At 46.2% G+C, this 22,381-nt stretch overlaps 2 protein-coding genes across 4 annotated transcripts in view; both read left to right on the top strand.

Moving 5' to 3' along the window:
* Window positions 1-22,381, top strand: part of LOC308335722 (signal recognition particle receptor subunit beta-like) — a 398,251-nt gene that overhangs the window by 9,961 nt on the left and 365,909 nt on the right. The gene's annotated exons all lie outside the window — the stretch shown is intronic.
* The window catches only part of tmem102 (transmembrane protein 102), a 47,042-nt gene continuing 27,917 nt past the window's right edge, over window positions 3,257-22,381 (top strand). Inside the window, exons 1-3 of one of the 3 annotated variants that reach the window (XM_080792669.1) lie at window positions 3,257-3,280; window positions 16,064-16,186; window positions 18,450-18,665. In XM_080792669.1, coding sequence (XP_080648795.1) covers window positions 18,464-18,665 — 202 coding nt within the window. In that variant the 5' untranslated portion in view covers window positions 3,257-3,280; window positions 16,064-16,186; window positions 18,450-18,463. The other 2 variants (XM_080792670.1, XM_080792671.1) reach the window with 2 other exon arrangements.

The following is a 22,381-nucleotide window of genomic DNA, read 5'->3' as shown; positions in this document are numbered from 1 at the left end:
TGCTTACACACACACACACACACACACACACACACACACACACACACACACACACACACACACACACACACACACACACACACACAAAATGTATCTACAATCAAATCTTGTTTTTTTATGTATCTAACCCAATTTCCATGCTTCCCGTGTATGGAATTGATCCTGTAAAAAAAGATATAACTCTGTAGTATGATCTCTGGTTTTCTATGCAATCTTGTGTGAAATGTTCTGTGCACATGAAGCCATACAGCCATTTATTATAGTCTTCTATTTTGGGAAGGTTGTGCAGTGACAGCTGGTTGGCAGCCTGGATGACAGGAACAATACATTTATTTACCATGGACTAATTTACTGGTCATTTCATGGGCGTCAGTCCTATGTTTCTGTCTTCCTTTTGTCCCCCTTCCTTCCTTCCTTCCTTCCTTCCTTCCTTCCTTCCTTGCTTCAGTCCTATACTTCCTACTTGGGCAAGTCGTTGCTGAGTAGGTAGCTGGAACGGAAATCCCCCATGGGGTCAATAAAAGTCTACCTACCATTTCTCCGATCCCTTGTCTCGATCAACCTCATTATCCGTTACCGTTTTATTTTTTCTTCTCTCGATCACTTTTGATTGATTGATTGATTGGTATACTTTATTGAAAAATACATTTCAAAAGGATAGAGTCACAAGAAAGCCGTTATAGGCTTGTTTCCGTTGTGGTCCTCTTGGGGAAAGGGGAAGGGGAGCAATTAAGTACAATACAGACAAAAACTAAAATGCCTTTGTATTTTGCCAGGAGACAAAAAACAAACATAAAACAGGACAAATTCGTAAAAAACGGACCAAATAAAACTGGATTTATTTTCTTTTTTTCCCCTTATTTTTCTTTTTCTTTTCCATTTGTGCTATTTATCTATTCTACACTATAAAAGTCAGTATACTTCACTGACTTGTGCCGACAGAGACGTGCTGTGGTTCAGTGCTGCTGTATAGTCATGACTCATAATCTTTAGATTCTGGAGCCTCCCCCTGACCTAAAATATCATCACCCACACACACCCCTGGTAAATTAGCTGCACTGTCAGGTGGTTCACTGGCAGAGGCCTTTCAAGGTGATACCAGTTGGAGAGAAAGGTGATAATGGCACTCAGAGGAAATGGGAGAGTAATTGGTGGGCGTATATGCCGTATTGTGGAGCTTTATTGATTGTCTCTTTTAAACTCCAAATCCCCCCCCCCCCCCCCAAATAAATGAAAAGAAAAGGAAAATTGAGTCACCAGAAGAGGAGAATAGTTTAAACGCTATCAGCAAGTGTAGAAGACAGACATGCTCATTTTCCGAGGTGTCTACTCTGTAGTGACTTTGTCTTCTGAAAGCCAGGGTTGGCCGCCTCTCTCATTTGGCATACAGGGAGTGTCACTTTCTCCACTTGCTCATTAAAATGCTGTTTGGTGCACTATTATCTTGATCTATATTCCACTGGCAGCCTGTGAAATAGGCAGATGACTCATGATCTGAGTGACAGTATACAGAAGGCTCTTCCTTGCAATTTATGTGATTGCAATCCATGGGGTGTCAATGATCCATAAATAGACTCAAGTGGGAGAGCTGATAGCCTAGTTCTCTATACCCAGAGAACAGAAGTCAAAGCAAAGATGCATGTAAATGAACTCCTGCAGTGGCATCAAGTAGGAGTAATCAGTGTTCCATTTGTACAAAAACAGACGTGTGTGTGTGTGTGTGTGTGTGTGTGTGTGTGTGTGTGTGTGTGTGTGTGTGTGTGTGTGTGTGTGTGTGTGTGTGTGTGTGTGTGTGTGGGGGGTATCTTTCTCAACCCTGATGTATATTTTGATAGATTATGCCTCTCAACATATCTCATAATTGTACACAGAACACTTCGGCCTATAGGAGTTCACAGAAAAGCCTAAGTGAGCCCTGTAAGAAAGACACATCAACCCTTTAAGGTTCCACGATGCTATGAATGATGAGCTATATAGATCTACTGTTTTTGAAATAAACAAACAAACAATCAAACAAACAAACTAATAGATATGTTTCCAAAGATAGAGATGCCAAGGTTGGTTAGCATATACAGTATGTTTTATTAAAGGTTCAAGGTTATCTTTATTTGTCTCCCTTGGGAGAAATTTGTCTTGGAGCCAGAGTCACAGCTGCATACAAATAACAGACACGTTCACATACGAAAAGGAATAAAAACCATGAAACTCCCAACGTACACAAAACAGAGATATTGCACACATTCCCTTGATAAAGTGCAACTAGTCAATATAAAGTGCTTTTGGCAATCCCTGAATCTCTGAGTCAGTAAAGTGCATTCATTATCATTATAAAACATAATATAAATAATCTATCAGACAGAAATGTAACCTTGGGAGAGATGTAAGTAACACCTCTTCCTGTCATTTTCAATGACATATATATGGACTATGCAGTGATTGATTCTCAGCCTTGGGCCACAGACCGTCCATTAACATTTTATCTCAGGGGAACCCTATCTGAGAACATTATTAATGTTATATAAGTATGATTTGGTTCAATTATGCCACGAATAGATAGAGATAACAGTTACTGTAATCTCTCATCATAATAGCCATTGTCGTGTTTTCAATACACACACACACACGCACACGCACACACACACACACACACACACACACACACACACACACACACACACACACACACACACACTTTTGATTAAAAGGGTCTTTATTGGCATGAGAAAACATACTTTACATTGCCAAAGCAAGTTACGAAATAAACCAAATCAGGGAATAAAAGGGAATATTAAAAGGGAATAATGAGTAAACGATGTGTCACAACATTGCATTAGGAAATAAATACATTGTGCATTGATTGATTTATTGAAGTATTTATTAACAGTTTGCAGAATGGTACATTTCACATGCACAACTCAATACAAATATATGCTGATATTGATTAATTGAATACTTTACTATAGTCCGGAATTCAAACTTTTACTTGTAAAAGGAAAAGTATTGATATCAAAAAGTACAAAAAGTAAAGTACTCGACCATTCTGCTGCCACCCAGGCAGAACAGTTTGTAAAAAAAAATAGTGCTAAAGGGATAACCAGGGATCAGGATAAATTGATGTAACGCTTTTTACGTAAACACAAACACGTCAGCGACACACAACAATCTCCTTTTGTAGTTTTGGAACGGTACCGCTACCTCCCACACACAGTACTACTAATCCCAGGATCCTCTCTGATAGGACCATATGATTTGTGGACCGGTGACTGTTGCCAGGGGGAAGGTGGCGGGCTCCGTCTTATGAGCAGTTTTAGAACTTCCGGTCTGAGAGCTAGCAGATTTAAGACATCCGGTTGCTTTCAGAATAAAATAAGGTTATTTAATTCGTTAATTAAATAATTTTTACATTACATTATTAGTATTATTATTACATTACAGTTATTGTAAAGACACACATTATGTTTCTGTGTAAAAATAAGTAATTAAATAACATAAAAAAGTTATCTAAATGGATAAATGCTATTCACTGGAGTGCATGGACTTTATAAAGTGGACACTGGACAAAAGACGGCTCCGCGAGGCAACTATCTGGACATACCCACGCGTCCGGGGAGATGTCCTCTACCACCCCACAGTCTCCGCTAAGCGGGAGAGGTGTAAAATTCAGAGCAGCAGAGCTTCTATTGGGGTCAACACTCAAAAAAGTGCCGTTTCCGGACCCAGAATGGACACTGGACAAAGAGGCCTCCGCGAGGCAACTATCTGGACATACCCACGCGTCCGGGGAGATGTCCTCTACCACCCCACAGTCTCCGCTAAGCGGGAGAGGTGTAAAAATCAGAGCAGCAGAGCTTCTACTGGGGTCAATGCAAAAAAAATTACCGTTTCCGGACCCAGACTGGACACTGGACAAAAGACGGCTCCGCGAGGCAACTATCTGGACATACCCACGCGTCCGGGGAGATGTCCTGTACCACACCCCAGTCTCCGCTAAGCGGGAGAGGTGTAAAATTCACAGCAGCAGAGCTTCTAATGGGGTCAATGCAAAAAAATGTACCGTTTCCGGACCCAGACTGGACACTTGACAAAAGACGGCTCCGCGAGGCAACTATCTGGACATACCCACGCGTCCGGGGAGATGTCCTCTACCACCCCACAGTCTCCGCTAAGCGGGAGAGGTGTAAAATTCAGAGCAGCAGACCTTCTATTGGGGTCAATACTCAAAAAAGTGCCGTTTCCAGACCCAGAATGGACACTGGACAAAGAGGCCTCCGCGAGGCAACTATCTGGACATACCCACGCGTCCGGGGAGATGTCCTCTACCACACCCCAGTCTCCGCTAAGCGGGAGAGGTGTAAAATTCAGAGCAGCAGACCTTCTATTGGGGTCAACACTCAAAAAAGTGCCGTTTCCAGACCCAGAATGGACACTGGACAAAGAGGCCTCCGCGAGGCAACTATCTGGACATACCCACGCGTCCGGGGAGATGTCCTCTACCACCCCACAGTCTCCGCTAAGCGGGAGAGGTGTAAAAATCAGAGCAGCAGAGCTTCTACTGGGGTCAATGCAAAAAAAATTACCGTTTCCGGACCCAGAATGGACACTGGACAAAGAGGCCTCCGCGAGGCAACTATCTGGACATACCCACGCGTCCGGGGAGATGTCCTCTACCACACCCCAGTCTCCGCTAAGCGGGAGAGGTGTAAAATTCAGAGCAGCAGACCTTCTATTGGGGTCAATACTCAAAAAAGTGCCGTTTCCAGACCCAGAATGGACACTGGACAAAGAGGCCTCCGCGAGGCAACTATCTGGACATACCCACGCGTTCAGGGAGATGTCCTGTACCACACCCCAGTCTCCGCTAAGCGGGAGAGGTGTAAAATTCACAGCAGCAGAGCTTCTAATGGGGTCAATGCAAAAAAATGTACCGTTTCCGGACCCAGACTGGACACTGGACAAAAGACGGCTCCGCGAGGCAACTATCTGGACATACCCACGCGTCCGGGGAGATGTCCTCTACCACACCCCAGTCTCCGCTAAGCGGGAGAGGTGTAAAATTCAGAGCAGCAGACCTTCTATTGGGGTCAATACTCAAAAAAGTGCCGTTTCCAGACCCAGAATGGACACTGGACAAAGAGGCCTCCGCGAGGCAACTATCTGGACATACCCACGCGTTCAGGGAGATGTCCTGTACCACACCCCAGTCTCCGCTAAGCGGGAGAGGTGTAAAATTCACAGCAGCAGAGCTTCTAATGGGGTCAATGCAAAAAAATGTACCGTTTCCGGACCCAGACTGGACACTGGACAAAAGACGGCTCCGCGAGGCAACTATCTGGACATACCCACGCGTCCGGGGAGATGTCCTGTACCACACCCCAGTCTCCGCTAAGCGGGAGAGGTGTAAAATTCACAGCAGCAGAGCTTCTAATGGGGTCAATGCAAAAAAATGTACCGTTTCCGGACCCAGACTGGACACTTGACAAAAGACGGCTCCGCGAGGCAACTATCTGGACATACCCACGCGTCCGGGGAGATGTCCTCTACCACCCCACAGTCTCCGCTAAGCGGGAGAGGTGTAAAATTCAGAGCAGCAGACCTTCTATTGGGGTCAATACTCAAAAAAGTGCCGTTTCCAGACCCAGAATGGACACTGGACAAAGAGGCCTCCGCGAGGCAACTATCTGGACATACCCACGCGTCCGGGGAGATGTCCTCTACCACCCCACAGTCTCCGCTAAGCGGGAGAGGTGTAAAAATCAGAGCAGCAGAGCTTCTACTGGGGTCAATGCAAAAAAAATTACCGTTTCCGGACCCAGAATGGACACTGGACAAAGAGGCCTCCGCGAGGCAACTATCTGGACATACCCACGCGTCCGGGGAGATGTCCTCTACCACCCCACAGTCTCCGCTAAGCGGGAGAGGTGTAAAAATCAGAGCAGCAGAGCTTCTACTGGGGTCAATGCAAAAAAAATTACCGTTTCCGGACCCAGAATGGACACTGGACAAAGAGGCCTCCGCGAGGCAACTATCTGGACATACCCACGCGTCCGGGGAGATGTCCTCTACCACCCCACAGTCTCCGCTAAGCGGGAGAGGTGTAAAATTCAGAGCAGCAGACCTTCTATTGGGGTCAACACTCAAAAAAGTGCCGTTTCCAGACCCAGAATGGACACTGGACAAAGAGGCCTCCGCGAGGCAACTATCTGGACATACCCACGCGTCCGGGGAGATGTCCTCTACCACCCCACAGTCTCCGCTAAGCGGGAGAGGTGTAAAATTCAGAGCAGCAGACCTTCTATTGGGGTCAACACTCAAAAAAGTGCCGTTTCCAGACCCAGAATGGACACTGGACAAAGAGGCCTCCGCGAGGCAACTATCTGGACATACCCACGCGTCCGGGGAGATGTCCTCTACCACCCCACAGTCTCTGTACAGACTCTGAGTCTAGATGCTGTAGAAATAGATCACTCGTATAACACTGTACATAATCATTCTGTACAGACTCTGAGTCTAGATGCTGTAGAAATAGATCACTCGTATAGCACTGTACCTAATCAGTCTGTACAGACTCTGAGTCTAGATGATGGTACTGTTCAGAGTGTCATGGGACTATCTAGTGCTACATTAGGACCCTTCAAACACAGTGCCATTGAACCTACTACCTTTACTTTGAAGTCTTCAGAATGGGACACTGTAAACTCCTTAAGAGTCAAAGGACATAGACATTTTAAGATGTATGAATGGCAAGAGCTGTTTGCCAGCAAAGTCAAGGAATCTAATCCATACTGTATAATCCGTTTTGTTAATCACCACTGTTCTACCGCTGTCGTTAGAAAATCAAGCAAGCCATGTCTGACAATCAATGGCGCCTGTCGGCATACTTCATGTGAGATGACCTTTAAAATACATCTCCATTCATTCGAAGACGGCATATTTCATGTAGCTTACACTGGCAACATATATCACACAAAGGACAAATTGAGAGGTAGATACATTAGAAGCACAGAGCGTGCAAACTTGGGTAGATCAATGATGAACCGATTTGCACATAATGCTTACATTGAGGCAGTGAACAATGCAGACCCAAGGTCTTTAATAGCTGGAAATCGTAGTGGAGTTGGCAAAGACACTTCTTTGTACAGGCAGGTCAAATATGAACAGCGGAAACAAGGATGGAAGGATAACAGTGAGATCAAAGCTTTGATGGACCTTAAAAAAGAATGGGAGGATAAAGACACAGACAGTGTTGTTGTAAAAGGATTCATTCAAGTTATTAAAGTTAGTCCCCTTAAGGTTATATGTTTCAGTGAAGCAGGAGTGAAACTGTGGCACAATGCGACCGCACAATGTGCCGCATCATGGGATGCCACAGGGGGGATCATTAAGACTAAACTAACAGAGAAAAGGATTTTGTATTATGAAATTATAGTAAGTTCATTTAATTCATCAACTCCTGTTGCATTCATGATCTCTGAAGAACATACTCAATCGGCTATAGAGGAACTACTCACACAATTGAGATGCAAAGAGAAGGAGATATTTGGTATAAACACAACACCGATTCAGATTAATAGTGACAGGTCCATAGTGCTTTTAAAAGCCAGTATGCGTATCTTCAATCAAGATAGCATGAGTATGTACTTGTTACGCTGCTGGAGAATAGTGGTAGGAAAGGCAGATAACAAAGATTTAGATTTCTGTACCATAAGGGCATGTAAAAGTCATTTGATGAAACAGGCAAGTCACATTTGCAAACAACAGTACATACACAGAGATAAGAGGTATAATATGGCTATGTACATCTTCAGCACTTTAGTTAATGCCAAAACACTACAACAAACAAGTACAATAGTACGAGCTGCTTGTATTGTACTTGGTAGTAAAAGGAACTCCAGCGTGGTGCAAGCCAGTCTTGACACCATCATTTCTGAGACACAGAATCTAGCGCCACAGAAAGAAAATGTTGATGCAAAGCATGATCAGCAAGACAGTCCATATGACACTGTGATTGATCATGACTTCTTTGGTGATTTTGAGGATGTCAGTGAAAGTACATCTCCCTTCAAAAAACATTTTGAAACAGTAAGGACTGAAGCCAATGAAGCAATGAAAACCACCAATGACACAGGTGAAAATACCTACCATGGGGAACTGATTTTAAACAAGCTGTTCAAGATGCTCTCAACTATTCCAATATGGTCAGATCTCCTCTCAGGTGATTTGCAGAGATTCTCTGGAGCCTATGCTGCACAAATAAACCTGTGTAAGAAAAGCACAGCTATTTCTGAGGCCACATTCAAAAACACAAAAGTGTTGCTTTTACGAAATGAGAAACACAGACTTGACGAATGTGTACAGCGCATGCGCTTATTTTACAACCAGTCAGCCATAGATTTCTGTGACAAAGCAGCATACAGAACAACACAGGTAGAGTGCGTAAACCCAGCACCACCTGTAGAAAATTGGAACAAAAAACGAAAATTGCCAAAACATCTTAGGGGCTCTTATCAACACCGGCCATCCCCACATTCAAAGATGTTCTTACAAAATCAAAGTGTGCCAGACAAAACAAAGCCACAAAGCAGAGGCACAGAGACAGGATTTTGCAATAGTATATGCAGGTTTGCAAATAATGAAAATAATTGTTGGCTAAATGCAACTCTACAATCTATACTGCATCTACAAGTAGTACAAGATAAATTGAAACCATTGACACCTACTTCGATGGTTCAGTTGTCATCTATGCCGGGGAATTTAGCAGCTCTCATTCAAGCGTTTTTTCAAAATCCAGGTCACACATTTGATTGCAAAACAATCTGTGGTGTCACTCAACAACTAGTGAATAGCATCCCAGACTTGGCTTTAGGAATGCACAATGACCCATTAGATTTTATACACAAACTAGTAGTTTGGTTGAGTATGTGTGGTGTCCACACAGTTGTTCAAGCAAAACATACAGACATCTGTACATTCTGTGCCTGGACAGTTGAAAGCAATTCTTCTATTACTAATATTTTTGCATTACCGCTGCCACAGAAAAGAGAGTCCCTCAATTCTCTTTTCGAACACTCAATCATGGAAGGTGTAAGTCCAGACAAATGTACAACATGTGGTTGTGATATGAAGCGACAAATATGTTGGAATGACTCTCCCGATTTCATTACTCTTTCTCTGTCGCGTGTTACTGATCGTGGGGCGGTGAGCCGCAAGCATGTAGAAGCATCTGGTGTAATCGAAATTCCTATTTGTGATGGCGGTAAAATTAAGTATAAGTTGGCCTCAATCATTTGTCATATAGGCTCTATGGCCAAAACTGGACACTTTTGGGCAGACTTGATTTATGACAATGTTGTAATTAAAGCAAATGACACAATGATAGAAATCTTACCAGCAGCAAATGCTGTGCGAGAGTCAAAAATAAATGGGTGCTTATATTTCTATGTGAAATGTGGTGATGCTGGCATCACAATAGACAAGGATAATAACAGAACAATAACGGAGGACAATTTGGAAGAAGATGATGTGGTTTTATGCAATGAAAGTCTAAATGACAATATGTGTGAACCCATACCATTACCAATTCTAACATTTCTACAACAGACATCTGCTTTCAAAAAATGTCACACACGGCTTGAAGAAGCAGCAGCACAGGACTCAACATTTAGACGGAAACTTGATAAATTCAATCTAGCCAACACATCAGTGTCATTAGTGTCTCAGAAATGTTCTAGGACAGACGTATGCACCATATTAAACAGCTTTGTAGAATACACACTTCGGTCTCCTTTCCTTGGAGATGACCTGCTTTGCCTGAAAAGTCTTAGTCTGTATAGTTGTACTCAATGTGGTGACAAGGCCTTGCCATCTACAAAGAACATGTCACAATTCATAGTGCAGCCACTTGACGTGTCACAAAAAGGCATCTTAGACACTATTGCACAAATATTACCTGCTCAATCTGAACAATGTGAAACATGTCAGCAGGAAAAGAGCTTATCAACATATGAAGTAATTAACAGCCCACAGACCTTACTTCTCCTGTTAAGAGTTGGCACAAAAATTCCAACTACGTTCAATTTATCCTGTCTGTACCACCAAAATGAGTATGCTTTGACCAGTATGTGTGTATTTTTCGACAGGCCACCATATGCGACATTGTACATCCGTATAGATGATAAATGGCATATCTGGACAAATTAATCGAATGACACAGCAGGCTATACCTTTGAGCTGATGCAAAGAGCATCCGCTCAACAGCACAACAATACATTAGGCACAAGTAGTTTCTATGTCGTGTCATACGAGAAAATAAAAAGTAAAGAAATAATCAAGTTTCGTCAGGACAAACAAATGCATAAATGCACAGACAGATGCAATCAACGCACACAAGTGACACCCATTCCAAAGCTAGAGGTAACTCCTTCACCTGACTTAGCTTGCGTAGAGAAAGCTAACGGGTGGCTGTGTGATAAGACAATCGATCAGTACCATCAGCTCTTGCTATCTCATCTTGTTGACAAAGATCCTCGTGGAGCCGTCTTTTGTCCAGTGTCCAGTCTGGGTCCGGAAACGGTACATTTTTTTGCATTGACCCCATTAGAAGCTCTGCTGCTGTGAATTTTACACCTCTCCCGCTTAGCGGAGACTGGGGTGTGGTACAGGACATCTCCCTGAACGCGTGGGTATGTCCAGATAGTTGCCTCGCGGAGGCCTCTTTGTCCAGTGTCCATTCTGTGTCTGGAAACGGCACTTTTTTGAGTGTTGACCCCAATAGAAGCTCTGCTGCTCTGAATTTTACACCTCTCCCGCTTAGCGGAGACTGTGGGGTGGTAGAGGACATCTCCCCGGACGCGTGGGTATGTCCAGATAGTTGCCTCGCGGAGCCGTCTTTTGTCCAGTGTCCAGTCTGGGTCCGGAAACGGTATTTTTTTTTGCATTGACCCCAGTAGAAGCTCTGCTGCTCTGAATTTTACACCTCTCCCGCTTAGCGGAGACTGTGGGGTGGTAGAGGACATCTCCCCGGACGCGTGGGTATGTCCAGATAGTTGCCTCGTGGAGCCGTCTTTTGTCCAGTGTCCAGTCTGGGTCCGGAAACGGTAATTTTTTTTGCATTGACCCCATTAGAAGCTCTGCTGCTGTGAATTTTACACCTCTCCCGCTTAGCGGAGACTGGGGTGTGGTACAGGACATCTCCCTGAACGCGTGGGTATGTCCAGATAGTTGCCTCGCGGAGGCCTCTTTGTCCAGTGTCCATTCTGTGTCTGGAAACGGCACTTTTTTGAGTGTTGACCCCAATAGAAGCTCTGCTGCTCTGAATTTTACACCTCTCCCGCTTAGCGGAGACTGTGGGGTGGTAGAGGACATCTCCCCGGACGCGTGGGTATGTCCAGATAGTTGCCTCGCGGAGCCGTCTTTTGTCCAGTGTCCAGTCTGGGTCCGGAAACGGTATTTTTTTTTGCATTGACCCCAGTAGAAGCTCTGCTGCTCTGAATTTTACACCTCTCCCGCTTAGCGGAGACTGTGGGGTGGTAGAGGACATCTCCCCGGACGCGTGGGTATGTCCAGATAGTTGCCTCGTGGAGCCGTCTTTTGTCCAGTGTCCAGTCTGGGTCCGGAAACGGTAATTTTTTTTGCATTGACCCCATTAGAAGCTCTGCTGCTGTGAATTTTACACCTCTCCCGCTTAGCGGAGACTGGGGTGTGGTACAGGACATCTCCCTGAACGCGTGGGTATGTCCAGATAGTTGCCTCGCGGAGGCCTCTTTGTCCAGTGTCCATTCTGTGTCTGGAAACGGCACTTTTTTGAGTGTTGACCCCAATAGAAGCTCTGCTGCTCTGAATTTTACACCTCTCCCGCTTAGCGGAGACTGTGGGGTGGTAGAGGACATCTCCCCGGACGCGTGGGTATGTCCAGATAGTTGCCTCGCGGAGCCGTCTTTTGTCCAGTGTCCAGTCTGGGTCCGGAAACGGTTTTTTTTTTTGCATTGACCCCAGTAGAAGCTCTGCTGCTCTGAATTTTACACCTCTCCCGCTTAGCGGAGACTGTGGGGTGGTAGAGGACATCTCCCCGGACGCGTGGGTATGTCCAGATAGTTGCCTCGCGGAGCCGTCTTTTGTCCAGTGTCCAGTCTGGGTCCGGAAACGGTACATTTTTTTGCATTGACCCCATTAGAAGCTCTGCTGCTGTGAATTTTACACCTCTCCCGCTTAGCGGAGACTGGGGTGTGGTACAGGACATCTCCCTGAACGCGTGGGTGTGTCCAGATAGTTGCCTCGCGGAGGCCTCTTTGTCCAGTGTCCATTCTGTGTCTGGAAACGGCACTTTTTTGAGTGTTGACCCCAATAGAAGCTCTGCTGCTCTGAATTTTACACCTCTCCCGCTTAGCGGAGACTGTGGGGTGGTAGAGGACATCTCCCCGGACGCGTGGGTATGTCCAGATAGTTGCCTCGCGGAGCCGTCTTTTGTCCAGTGTCCAGTCTGGGTCCGGAAACGGTATTTTTTTTTGCATTGACCCCAGTAGAAGCTCTGCTGCTCTGAATTTTACACCTCTCCCGCTTAGCGGAGACTGTGGGGTGGTAGAGGACATCTCCCCGGACGCGTGGGTATGTCCAGATAGTTGCCTCGCGGAGCCGTCTTTTGTCCAGTGTCCAGTCTGGGTCCGGAAACGGTACATTTTTTTGCATTGACCCCATTAGAAGCTCTGCTGCTGTGAATTTTACACCTCTCCCGCTTAGCGGAGACTGGGGTGTGGTACAGGACATCTCCCTGAACGCGTGGGTGTGTCCAGATAGTTGCCTCGCGGAGGCCTCTTTGTCCAGTGTCCATTCTGTGTCTGGAAACGGCACTTTTTTGAGTGTTGACCCCAATAGAAGCTCTGCTGCTCTGAATTTTACACCTCTCCCGCTTAGCGGAGACTGTGGGGTGGTAGAGGACATCTCCCCGGACGCGTGGGTATGTCCAGATAGTTGCCTCGCGGAGCCGTCTTTTGTCCAGTGTCCAGTCTGGGTCCGGAAACGGTATTTTTTTTTGCATTGACCCCAGTAGAAGCTCTGCTGCTCTGAATTTTACACCTCTCCCGCTTAGCGGAGACTGTGGGGTGGTAGAGGACATCTCCCCGGACGCGTGGGTATGTCCAGATAGTTGCCTCGCGGAGCCGTCTTTTGTCCAGTGTCCAGTCTGGGTCCGGAAACGGTACATTTTTTTGCATTGACCCCATTAGAAGCTCTGCTGCTGTGAATTTTACACCTCTCCCGCTTAGCGGAGACTGGGGTGTGGTACAGGACATCTCCCTGAACGCGTGGGTGTGTCCAGATAGTTGCCTCGCGGAGGCCTCTTTGTCCAGTGTCCATTCTGTGTCTGGAAACGGCACTTTTTTGAGTGTTGACCCCAATAGAAGCTCTGCTGCTCTGAATTTTACACCTCTCCCGCTTAGCGGAGACTGTGGGGTGGTAGAGGACATCTCCCCGGACGCGTGGGTATGTCCAGATAGTTGCCTCGCGGAGCCGTCTTTTGTCCAGTGTCCAGTCTGGGTCCGGAAACGGTATTTTTTTTTGCATTGACCCCAGTAGAAGCTCTGCTGCTCTGAATTTTACACCTCTCCCGCTTAGCGGAGACTGTGGGGTGGTAGAGGACATCTCCCCGGACGCGTGGGTATGTCCAGATAGTTGCCTCGTGGAGCCGTCTTTTGTCCAGTGTCCAGTCTGGGTCCGGAAACGGTAATTTTTTTTGCATTGACCCCATTAGAAGCTCTGCTGCTGTGAATTTTACACCTCTCCCGCTTAGCGGAGACTGGGGTGTGGTACAGGACATCTCCCTGAACGCGTGGGTATGTCCAGATAGTTGCCTCGCGGAGGCCTCTTTGTCCAGTGTCCATTCTGTGTCTGGAAACGGCACTTTTTTGAGTGTTGACCCCAATAGAAGCTCTGCTGCTCTGAATTTTACACCTCTCCCGCTTAGCGGAGACTGTGGGGTGGTAGAGGACATCTCCCCGGACGCGTGGGTATGTCCAGATAGTTGCCTCGCGGAGCCGTCTTTTGTCCAGTGTCCAGTCTGGGTCCGGAAACGGTATTTTTTTTTGCATTGACCCCAGTAGAAGCTCTGCTGCTCTGAATTTTACACCTCTCCCGCTTAGCGGAGACTGTGGGGTGGTAGAGGACATCTCCCCGGACGCGTGGGTATGTCCAGATAGTTGCCTCGCGGAGCCGTCTTTTGTCCAGTGTCCAGTCTGGGTCCGGAAACGGTACATTTTTTTGCATTGACCCCATTAGAAGCTCTGCTGCTGTGAATTTTACACCTCTCCCGCTTAGCGGAGACTGGGGTGTGGTACAGGACATCTCCCTGAACGCGTGGGTGTGTCCAGATAGTTGCCTCGCGGAGGCCTCTTTGTCCAGTGTCCATTCTGTGTCTGGAAACGGCACTTTTTTGAGTGTTGACCCCAATAGAAGCTCTGCTGCTCTGAATTTTACACCTCTCCCGCTTAGCGGAGACTGTGGGGTGGTAGAGGACATCTCCCCGGACGCGTGGGTATGTCCAGATAGTTGCCTCGCGGAGCCGTCTTTTGTCCAGTGTCCAGTCTGGGTCCGGAAACGGTATTTTTTTTTGCATTGACCCCAGTAGAAGCTCTGCTGCTCTGAATTTTACACCTCTCCCGCTTAGCGGAGACTGTGGGGTGGTAGAGGACATCTCCCCGGACGCGTGGGTATGTCCAGATAGTTGCCTCGCGGAGCCGTCTTTTGTCCAGTGTCCAGTCTGGGTCCGGAAACGGTACATTTTTTTGCATTGACCCCATTAGAAGCTCTGCTGCTGTGAATTTTACACCTCTCCCGCTTAGCGGAGACTGGGGTGTGGTACAGGACATCTCCCTGAACGCGTGGGTGTGTCCAGATAGTTGCCTCGCGGAGGCCTCTTTGTCCAGTGTCCATTCTGTGTCTGGAAACGGCACTTTTTTGAGTGTTGACCCCAATAGAAGCTCTGCTGCTCTGAATTTTACACCTCTCCCGCTTAGCGGAGACTGTGGGGTGGTAGAGGACATCTCCCCGGACGCGTGGGTATGTCCAGATAGTTGCCTCGCGGAGCCGTCTTTTGTCCAGTGTCCAGTCTGGGTCCGGAAACGGTATTTTTTTTTGCATTGACCCCAGTAGAAGCTCTGCTGCTCTGAATTTTACACCTCTCCCGCTTAGCGGAGACTGTGGGGTGGTAGAGGACATCTCCCCGGACGCGTGGGTATGTCCAGATAGTTGCCTCGCGGAGCCGTCTTTTGTCCAGTGTCCAGTCTGGGTCCGGAAACGGTACATTTTTTTGCATTGACCCCATTAGAAGCTCTGCTGCTGTGAATTTTACACCTCTCCCGCTTAGCGGAGACTGGGGTGTGGTACAGGACATCTCCCTGAACGCGTGGGTGTTTCCAGATAGTTGCCTCGCGGAGGCCTCTTTGTCCAGTGTCCATTCTGTGTCTGGAAACGGCACTTTTTTGAGTGTTGACCCCAATAGAAGGTCTGCTGCTCTGAATTTTACACCTCTCCCGCTTAGCGGAGACTGTGGGGTGGTAGAGGACATCTCCCCGGACGCGTGGGTATGTCCAGATAGTTGCCTCGCGGAGCCGTCTTTTGTCCAGTGTCCAGTCTGGGTCCGGAAACGGTATTCTTTTTTGCATTGACCCCAGTAGAAGCTCTGCTGCTCTGAATTTTACACCTCTCCCGCTTAGCGGAGACTGTGGGGTGGTAGAGGACATCTCCCCGGACGCGTGGGTATGTCCAGATAGTTGCCTCGCGGAGCCGTCTTTTGTCCAGTGTCCACTTTATAAAGTCCATGCACTCCAGTGATGAGCATTTATGCATTTAGATGACTTTATTATTACTATTATTATTATTTAATTACTTATTTTTACACAGAAACATAATGTGTGTCTTCTAGCATCATATAGCATCATTTAAATGCTTAATTTGTAGTTTTAATGTGCAAATGAAACTTTTTTTTCATACTCTAGAGGGTACTCTTATTTTGAAGAGATCGTCCACCGGAAGTCTTAAAACTGTTCATTAGATCTGTTCACTAGACGCTGCCAAGGTGGCGCCAGGGACCTGTTGTTGGAAATGACAGCTGAGGAAATCGGATTTCATCACAGAGATCACAATAACAACAGACCGAGCAGATAACGGAGAAAGCGCTGTTCGGATCGGCGTGAGCACGGTGTGTGTGTTCCGTTCCGTTTTAGCACACTGCTGGAGCCGGCCGGGTGTAGCATGATAGCTAGTGTTTTCATCGTGGTGATCCAGCCGCTATTTCTCAGGGCTAAACTGAGCTGAGCCGCGCTGAGCTGAGCCGTAGTGTGAGTGCGTGCGTTTGTGCATGTGTATGCCTGACTGTGCCACTGCACTTCTCCCACCTGTCAAGTTAGCCAGCAGGCTAATTTGATGTGGCTGTGTAGCTAACATAAAGCTAATCATAAGTGAGTGAGGTGCAACGCTGAACGGCCTGCACATGCAGCTTATCAGTGACACTTGAAGCGAATGCGTGTTAGCTTAGTGCAAACTCTGACAGGCGTAACATCAGATAACAGTTGGCTAATTAGCCTGCCTATTAGCTTAGCTGCTACTGTGGCGTTGCTAGCAAAGCTGGCTTAAATGGACCCAGATTTAATGGGGAATAAGATTCCACGTTGTTGTTTTTTGTTCCACCAGCTTTATTTACATTTGGTGAGCATGGTTGGACAGGTGTCAGGAATGTTTGGAGGGTGTCACACTGTGACTGACATGATGGCAATGTGACATCATCATATTGGCCCAGCCCTTGGTGATGTTCAGGGTGAAAACTTTTTTTCAAATTGTCAGTTGTTCCTCACATTGTCTTTCCATACGTATATCTAGCTATGAAGTGCTTACTGTCGACATCTCATCCATAATCTTCAAATCTGTAATTACGCCTCCATAACAGTTCTGCAAAGGAAGCTATAGTCACCTGTCTGTAATTTATGTTCCTGAACATCATAGAGCAATTTGATTTTACAGTAGAACTTATTTACGCTGCTGCAAAGGTGAAACATAGGTGGCCAGGTGGGGTGGAGGAAGTGGGAGTCTGTCCCGGGACATACATCTGCTTCATTTTCGGAAGGCTTTCCAGCACTTCTGGTGTACAGACTGTTCGGGGGAAGCCTTTGAGAATAGTTGCAGTAATGTCTTCATGCTGTTCATCTGTAAAACTGATTATCCAGGACATACTGCCATTAAATGTCATTCCGTGCCTCCTTAAGGTACCCCACAAAGCCTCTGGAAGCACAAACAACTACACAAAGCAAGTATTATGTAACGCTGCAAACATGGCTCTGAGGAAGAGCAGATCAAATTAAATGCGAGTCGTACACCCATGAGAGTCCAAGTGAAGTGGGATGAAGCTGCAGTCTAGACTTTAACGTCTTTCTCCTTGTTTGGAGCATGTCATTATAAGTGACTTTTTTATTTATTTCACAAGCCATACTGCATACAAGCCACACTGCGTCATGCAAGATTGTAGACGGGCTACGACAGAGTGTAAAATAGGGCTCCAGACAAGTCATTGATTTTCATTCAAGCCTTTATTTATTCTCGAAAGACAAGGTTATACCCTCATTTGCAGTGTCGTCGAGAAACATTTTCAAAGCAATAAACAAAAACAGAACGGCAACATTTCCTCATCGCGTGATGTAATGTTTAAAAACAGTTGCAGGCACCTGGGGGGTAAGTCTGCAATCAACGATTTAAATCGACCGTATGTTATGGGAGAACAGATCTTTAATTTAAGCTGTAGGTCATCCCACATGGTCGGGGCACTAAAACAAAAGGCTGGAGCGTGTCCTAAATGTTACAGGGTTCCAATCCAGCAGAGCTTTAATATACATATATATATATATATATATAACGGTAAAGTCCCATCAATTGCTTTAAAAAATAAACAGATACCAGTATTTATTTTGCCTGTCGGCCAAGGAGGGCCAGCCCACTCTGTCATATAGGATGCAGAGATGAGTTCTGTAAGGTTCACCAGATATAACTCGCAGAGCAGAATGATAAGCTGCATCCATAGATGACATCTCCATAGTCCAATGCAGGAAGAAAGATTGCTTCAATAACCCTTTTCCTTCATGGAGTTGGGGAAACTAGCTCTGTCCCGTTAAACAGACTTAGTTTACAGACAATATTATCTATATGGTATTTAAATGTACATTTGTCATCAAGCCATTATTCCAAGATACTTGTATTCCGCAACCCTTTCTATGTTTGATCCATTCGAGGTAGTAAATTTAAAAGTTATTATAGTCGTCGATATTTCTGCGTGCTCTTGTAGTTTGCCGTAAAAGCCAACAGTGCTGCGATCACGATACTGACAGAGTGCCAAACGTAAGGCTTTGAACATGTCGTGTAACTGTCTGTCTACTGTCCATGTGTTTTATACGTCTGCTCTGCTCTCCCCAATGCAGGGTCGTCGTGAGCGATGGAGTCCCTGATGAGTGCCGTGGCACCGCGTTCCCCGGCCGTGGCCAAGAAGCCGTCGGAGGTGGACTTCCGTTCGGGGGCCACCCTGGAGCAGCTGTCGGCCCATGTGTCGGAGCTGGTCGTCCTGGAGCAGGGCGAGTTCGGTGACCAGACGGCTCTGGAGGTCCACACTGCCAAGGACTTCATTTTCAACATGCTAGGTAGGTATGAGCGTCGAAACAATGTGTGATGTACACACTGCCGGCTTGATGACTGACTGATTTATTTTTAAAAATGTTTTATTTCAAAACCTTTTTGTAACTGTACTCCATCTCTGCTAACGATGACTGACTGTATGCAAGAGAGATATAATAGTGACCAATTTACATAGATTCAAAGTACGTAAGTCTGTAGAACCTCACTTGTAGTATAAACCACCAGCCTAAGGTGGACAACGTCCAAGCATTGCCAGCTACGTACATGCTGCTGACTGTCTCTGTTGCTCAAGCCACACTCCCTAACCTAATCTGTTTGGGTTCAATTAATAGCACAGGGAACTACTGTAGCTAACAGCTATGATTAGTTGTACTTCCCGTTTACGGAACAGAGCAGGAATTGTGGGATGAGAGAGACGGGAAGTGGAAATTGTGAAACAATTAAACATAATGACTGATTGGCGCTTCACTGCGTCATCAGAGCACTGCATAATGTTGAAGCCAGCTCATCTTTTTTGGTAGCGTGTCAAGCAGCGACAGTCAGGTTTTAGGTTGAAGCCTCATGTTGATGATCCGTTGAACATTGTCACTGCTACTGTGAACTTGGCCTCAGGCAACTGCATTTCTCTCCACACAAGCACAATGATACATTCCCTATTCAGTAGCTTTTGGAGCAAAAACAAGACATTGGTTGCACATGCTTCCTTCCAGCATACAGTAGGGTTGTTATTAAAAAAGAATGAAGAAAACAACCAATAGCCTCTGCAAGTAATGTAACAAACTGAGGTGTGTGTGCAATTTCAGGATGGCACCAAGCCCAGATGTCACAGAAAGGAGTGCGTTTGTTGAGATACACAGGATAGATAGCACGCGTTACGTGACGTCACGTGTGCGCGTGTGCGTGCGGCGTGCATGCGTTTGTGTGTGAGAGAAAGTGGTTACTGCCTCCCTGGACGAATAAATCAAATCAAAATGATAAAACATTGCCTTCTTATTGTGAAAATAGCAGATCTACAAGCTCACTGCGAGCTTATAGATCTTCTATATACAGTTATTTAAATGGAAAATATTTGTTCCGGTCAACTTCGAGTATCATTGATGTGGCCATTCAGAAAGAAAGATCCTGCACATCCTGCCCTCAATCAGTTAATTAAATACGCATACATCTACTTATGTTAACTGATAATTATTAAATGTTTGGTCATTTTTGGAAAACCTTCCACTACAATAACTAACATGGCCAAAATAGAGACACCAGCTTGAAAGTGGAAGTGGACATTATCCTATTAGTTTGGTGCACCGCTGTAGTGCAGACTTGATGTACTGTAATGGTTCACAATCACATTGCACATTTCCATTTGGCCGTAATGAATCAAACGAGCTAGAGCAAAAGAACAACACGAAACTCACAATCCAAAGCAATTAAGCTGATTTACTTTAATGGTCATTTCAGCAGGCAGGTTCTAAATGAAGTGTGCGTGTTTGTCCAATAGGTGGCACTCTCTCCCCTCTTCCAAGCTGCTTCCCCCTGTCAATGCTGCTCTCATATCTCTGTCTGTCTGTACCACCACAACACCACCCTCAACACTTTGGCCACCTTCCTAATGAATTCCAGGGGCTTTTTTCTTTTCAGCTGCCCTCTCGTTTATCTCTTTTACTTTGGTTCTGTCATCTCCCCCCTTCCTCCTCTCTCCCTGCTGTGTTTTCCACTCTCCCATCAGCATTTCCTTTCCTTGGCCTGCTGCTTCTCCCAACGGTGGGCCTCTCCTCCTCCTTTCCGTCTGTGTGCCAGCCAGAAAGCCTCAGTTGATCTAAAGTAAAGTCCCCCCTCTCCGTTTCAACGCATCATCTCCGAGACGATAGCTGTGGTACAGCCCCCATTAACACCCCCCCCCCACAGCCCACACACACACCACCCGTGTAGTTTGTGCTCGGGCTATTGTTTGCTGCAAAAATATCTTAAGAGGCGGCTTTTTTTGTTGCTAATCTAGTCAAATATTGGATTAGCTACCAGCCTGCCCCTGTGGATCTCTGAGCATCTCTTTCCTCTCTTCTCACACTCCTCCTCATCTTTTCTGGCAGCTGAAAGAGCATAACATTAACCACATACTGTACTGTGAACCCTATTCTGGAAATGGTGAACATTTTGTGAGAAATAGGCATAGCTAGTTTCTGCAATTTTCAGTGAGGACATTTGGTGTAGCGGGGGGAAAAAAGGAACCCCTGGGGGACCCCAGTTAAGTACCAGGGTTTAAATGGTTAAATGCATACATACATAGGCTGCCTCGCCTAGAGAGAGAGAAATAAATATCACATGAAATCACACGCTAAGAGCGTCATCAGCTCTGATGACACTGTCGGGATTGGGGTGAGAGAGAGAGAGAGGGAGCGCTTTCGCTCATGTCAAGGTGCATGACGAGACCCATCCCTCGTTGACTCTGTTCAACAGACAATATGGTCTTGTCACTTCAGAATGTAATAATTACATGTCTATTTTTTAAACCTATTTTTAAAGTCGAAGGGCTTAATATATAAAGCTCGGATCCTCACGGGTAATTTCGGGTAACTGCATTTCAGACGATCCGACCCAGACCCGCGACAATTTGGACTGGATCCGACCCAGTCAATATTTTGGGGCCCCGAACCGGCTCGGTTCTCGGTTCGGCTCTCGGGGTATTCGGTTTCCGGATGGACCCGTGCTGCCCTCTATCGTGTAGCTCCTTATATTCATATCTAGTCTAAAAAACTGAATTCAGATATTTAGCTCTCCCAGTGTGAGGTCCCATCATGTTTTTTTACTGCTTGTTTGCAACCCTGGTTCAAGACGAAGGGAAGTTTTTCCAGTAGTTTTTCCTCTCCCCCGGGGGCTGCCGCCGCTTGCTTGCTGGAGCGATCACAGAGGGAGGGGATGGGTATTTTTGTGTCCCCCTTGTTCCAGTAATCTCCCACTGGGACATCTCAGCCTCTGTTGCAAAATGAAAAACAAAACAAAAAACTCTGAAACAAACAACCAAATAACCCCCCCCAACAACTTCTGTCTGTGTATAGCTCTAACAGAGCGTATAGGGAGAGACGCCTTGTGTGTGTGATTCATGGAGGCTTACAGTGTGCAGTACTGTACCCCGTGGTGGGCTGTTCCGAGGACGCACGGGGCGCCACTGGGAACGAGCAAAACACAGCTCCGCCGCACACACAAACAAAGGCACAGGCTCACCATATGCATGCTGTATTTGTGTGAGTGAGTGACAAATAAACGCTCTTGAATATAGGTGTGGGCACACGCGTGCACGCGCCACAGTTTGTTCCATTACTTGCAGAGGCTTTTATATAAAGTTTGGGGCTGCACTAGCATTCCCCCACCGGGCTTTGCACTCTGTCAGAGATAGAAGAGGTAAAGAGATTACAAGCACACTCACTCACACTCACTCACACACACACACACACACACACACACACACGCTCGCTAGCAGAGAGAGTGCAGCCACCTTCCCCCAGCTATACCGCTCCGAGAAGCAACTGTTATTTAGACACACGGTGGGCTCTGTGAGTAAACAGTGTATGGCTCTGCCTGCGGGGAAATGTGGTCGGGGGGGAACCGTATACCCTACTGTATATACAGTATAGACTTGTATAGAAGCAATGTATGAGGAAGGCAGACGTATCTGGAGACAGAGGAAATACACTTGCCAAGGCCCACACATTCAGTTATGCCAGCACTGGTA

This window comes from Protomyctophum bolini (genome assembly GCF_963924005.1).
Source record: "Protomyctophum bolini genome assembly, chromosome: 20".
NCBI lineage: Eukaryota > Metazoa > Chordata > Actinopteri > Myctophiformes > Myctophidae > Protomyctophum > Protomyctophum bolini.
Note: the sequence above shows the minus strand (reverse complement) of the source record. Positions and strands in the feature narration are given on the sequence as shown.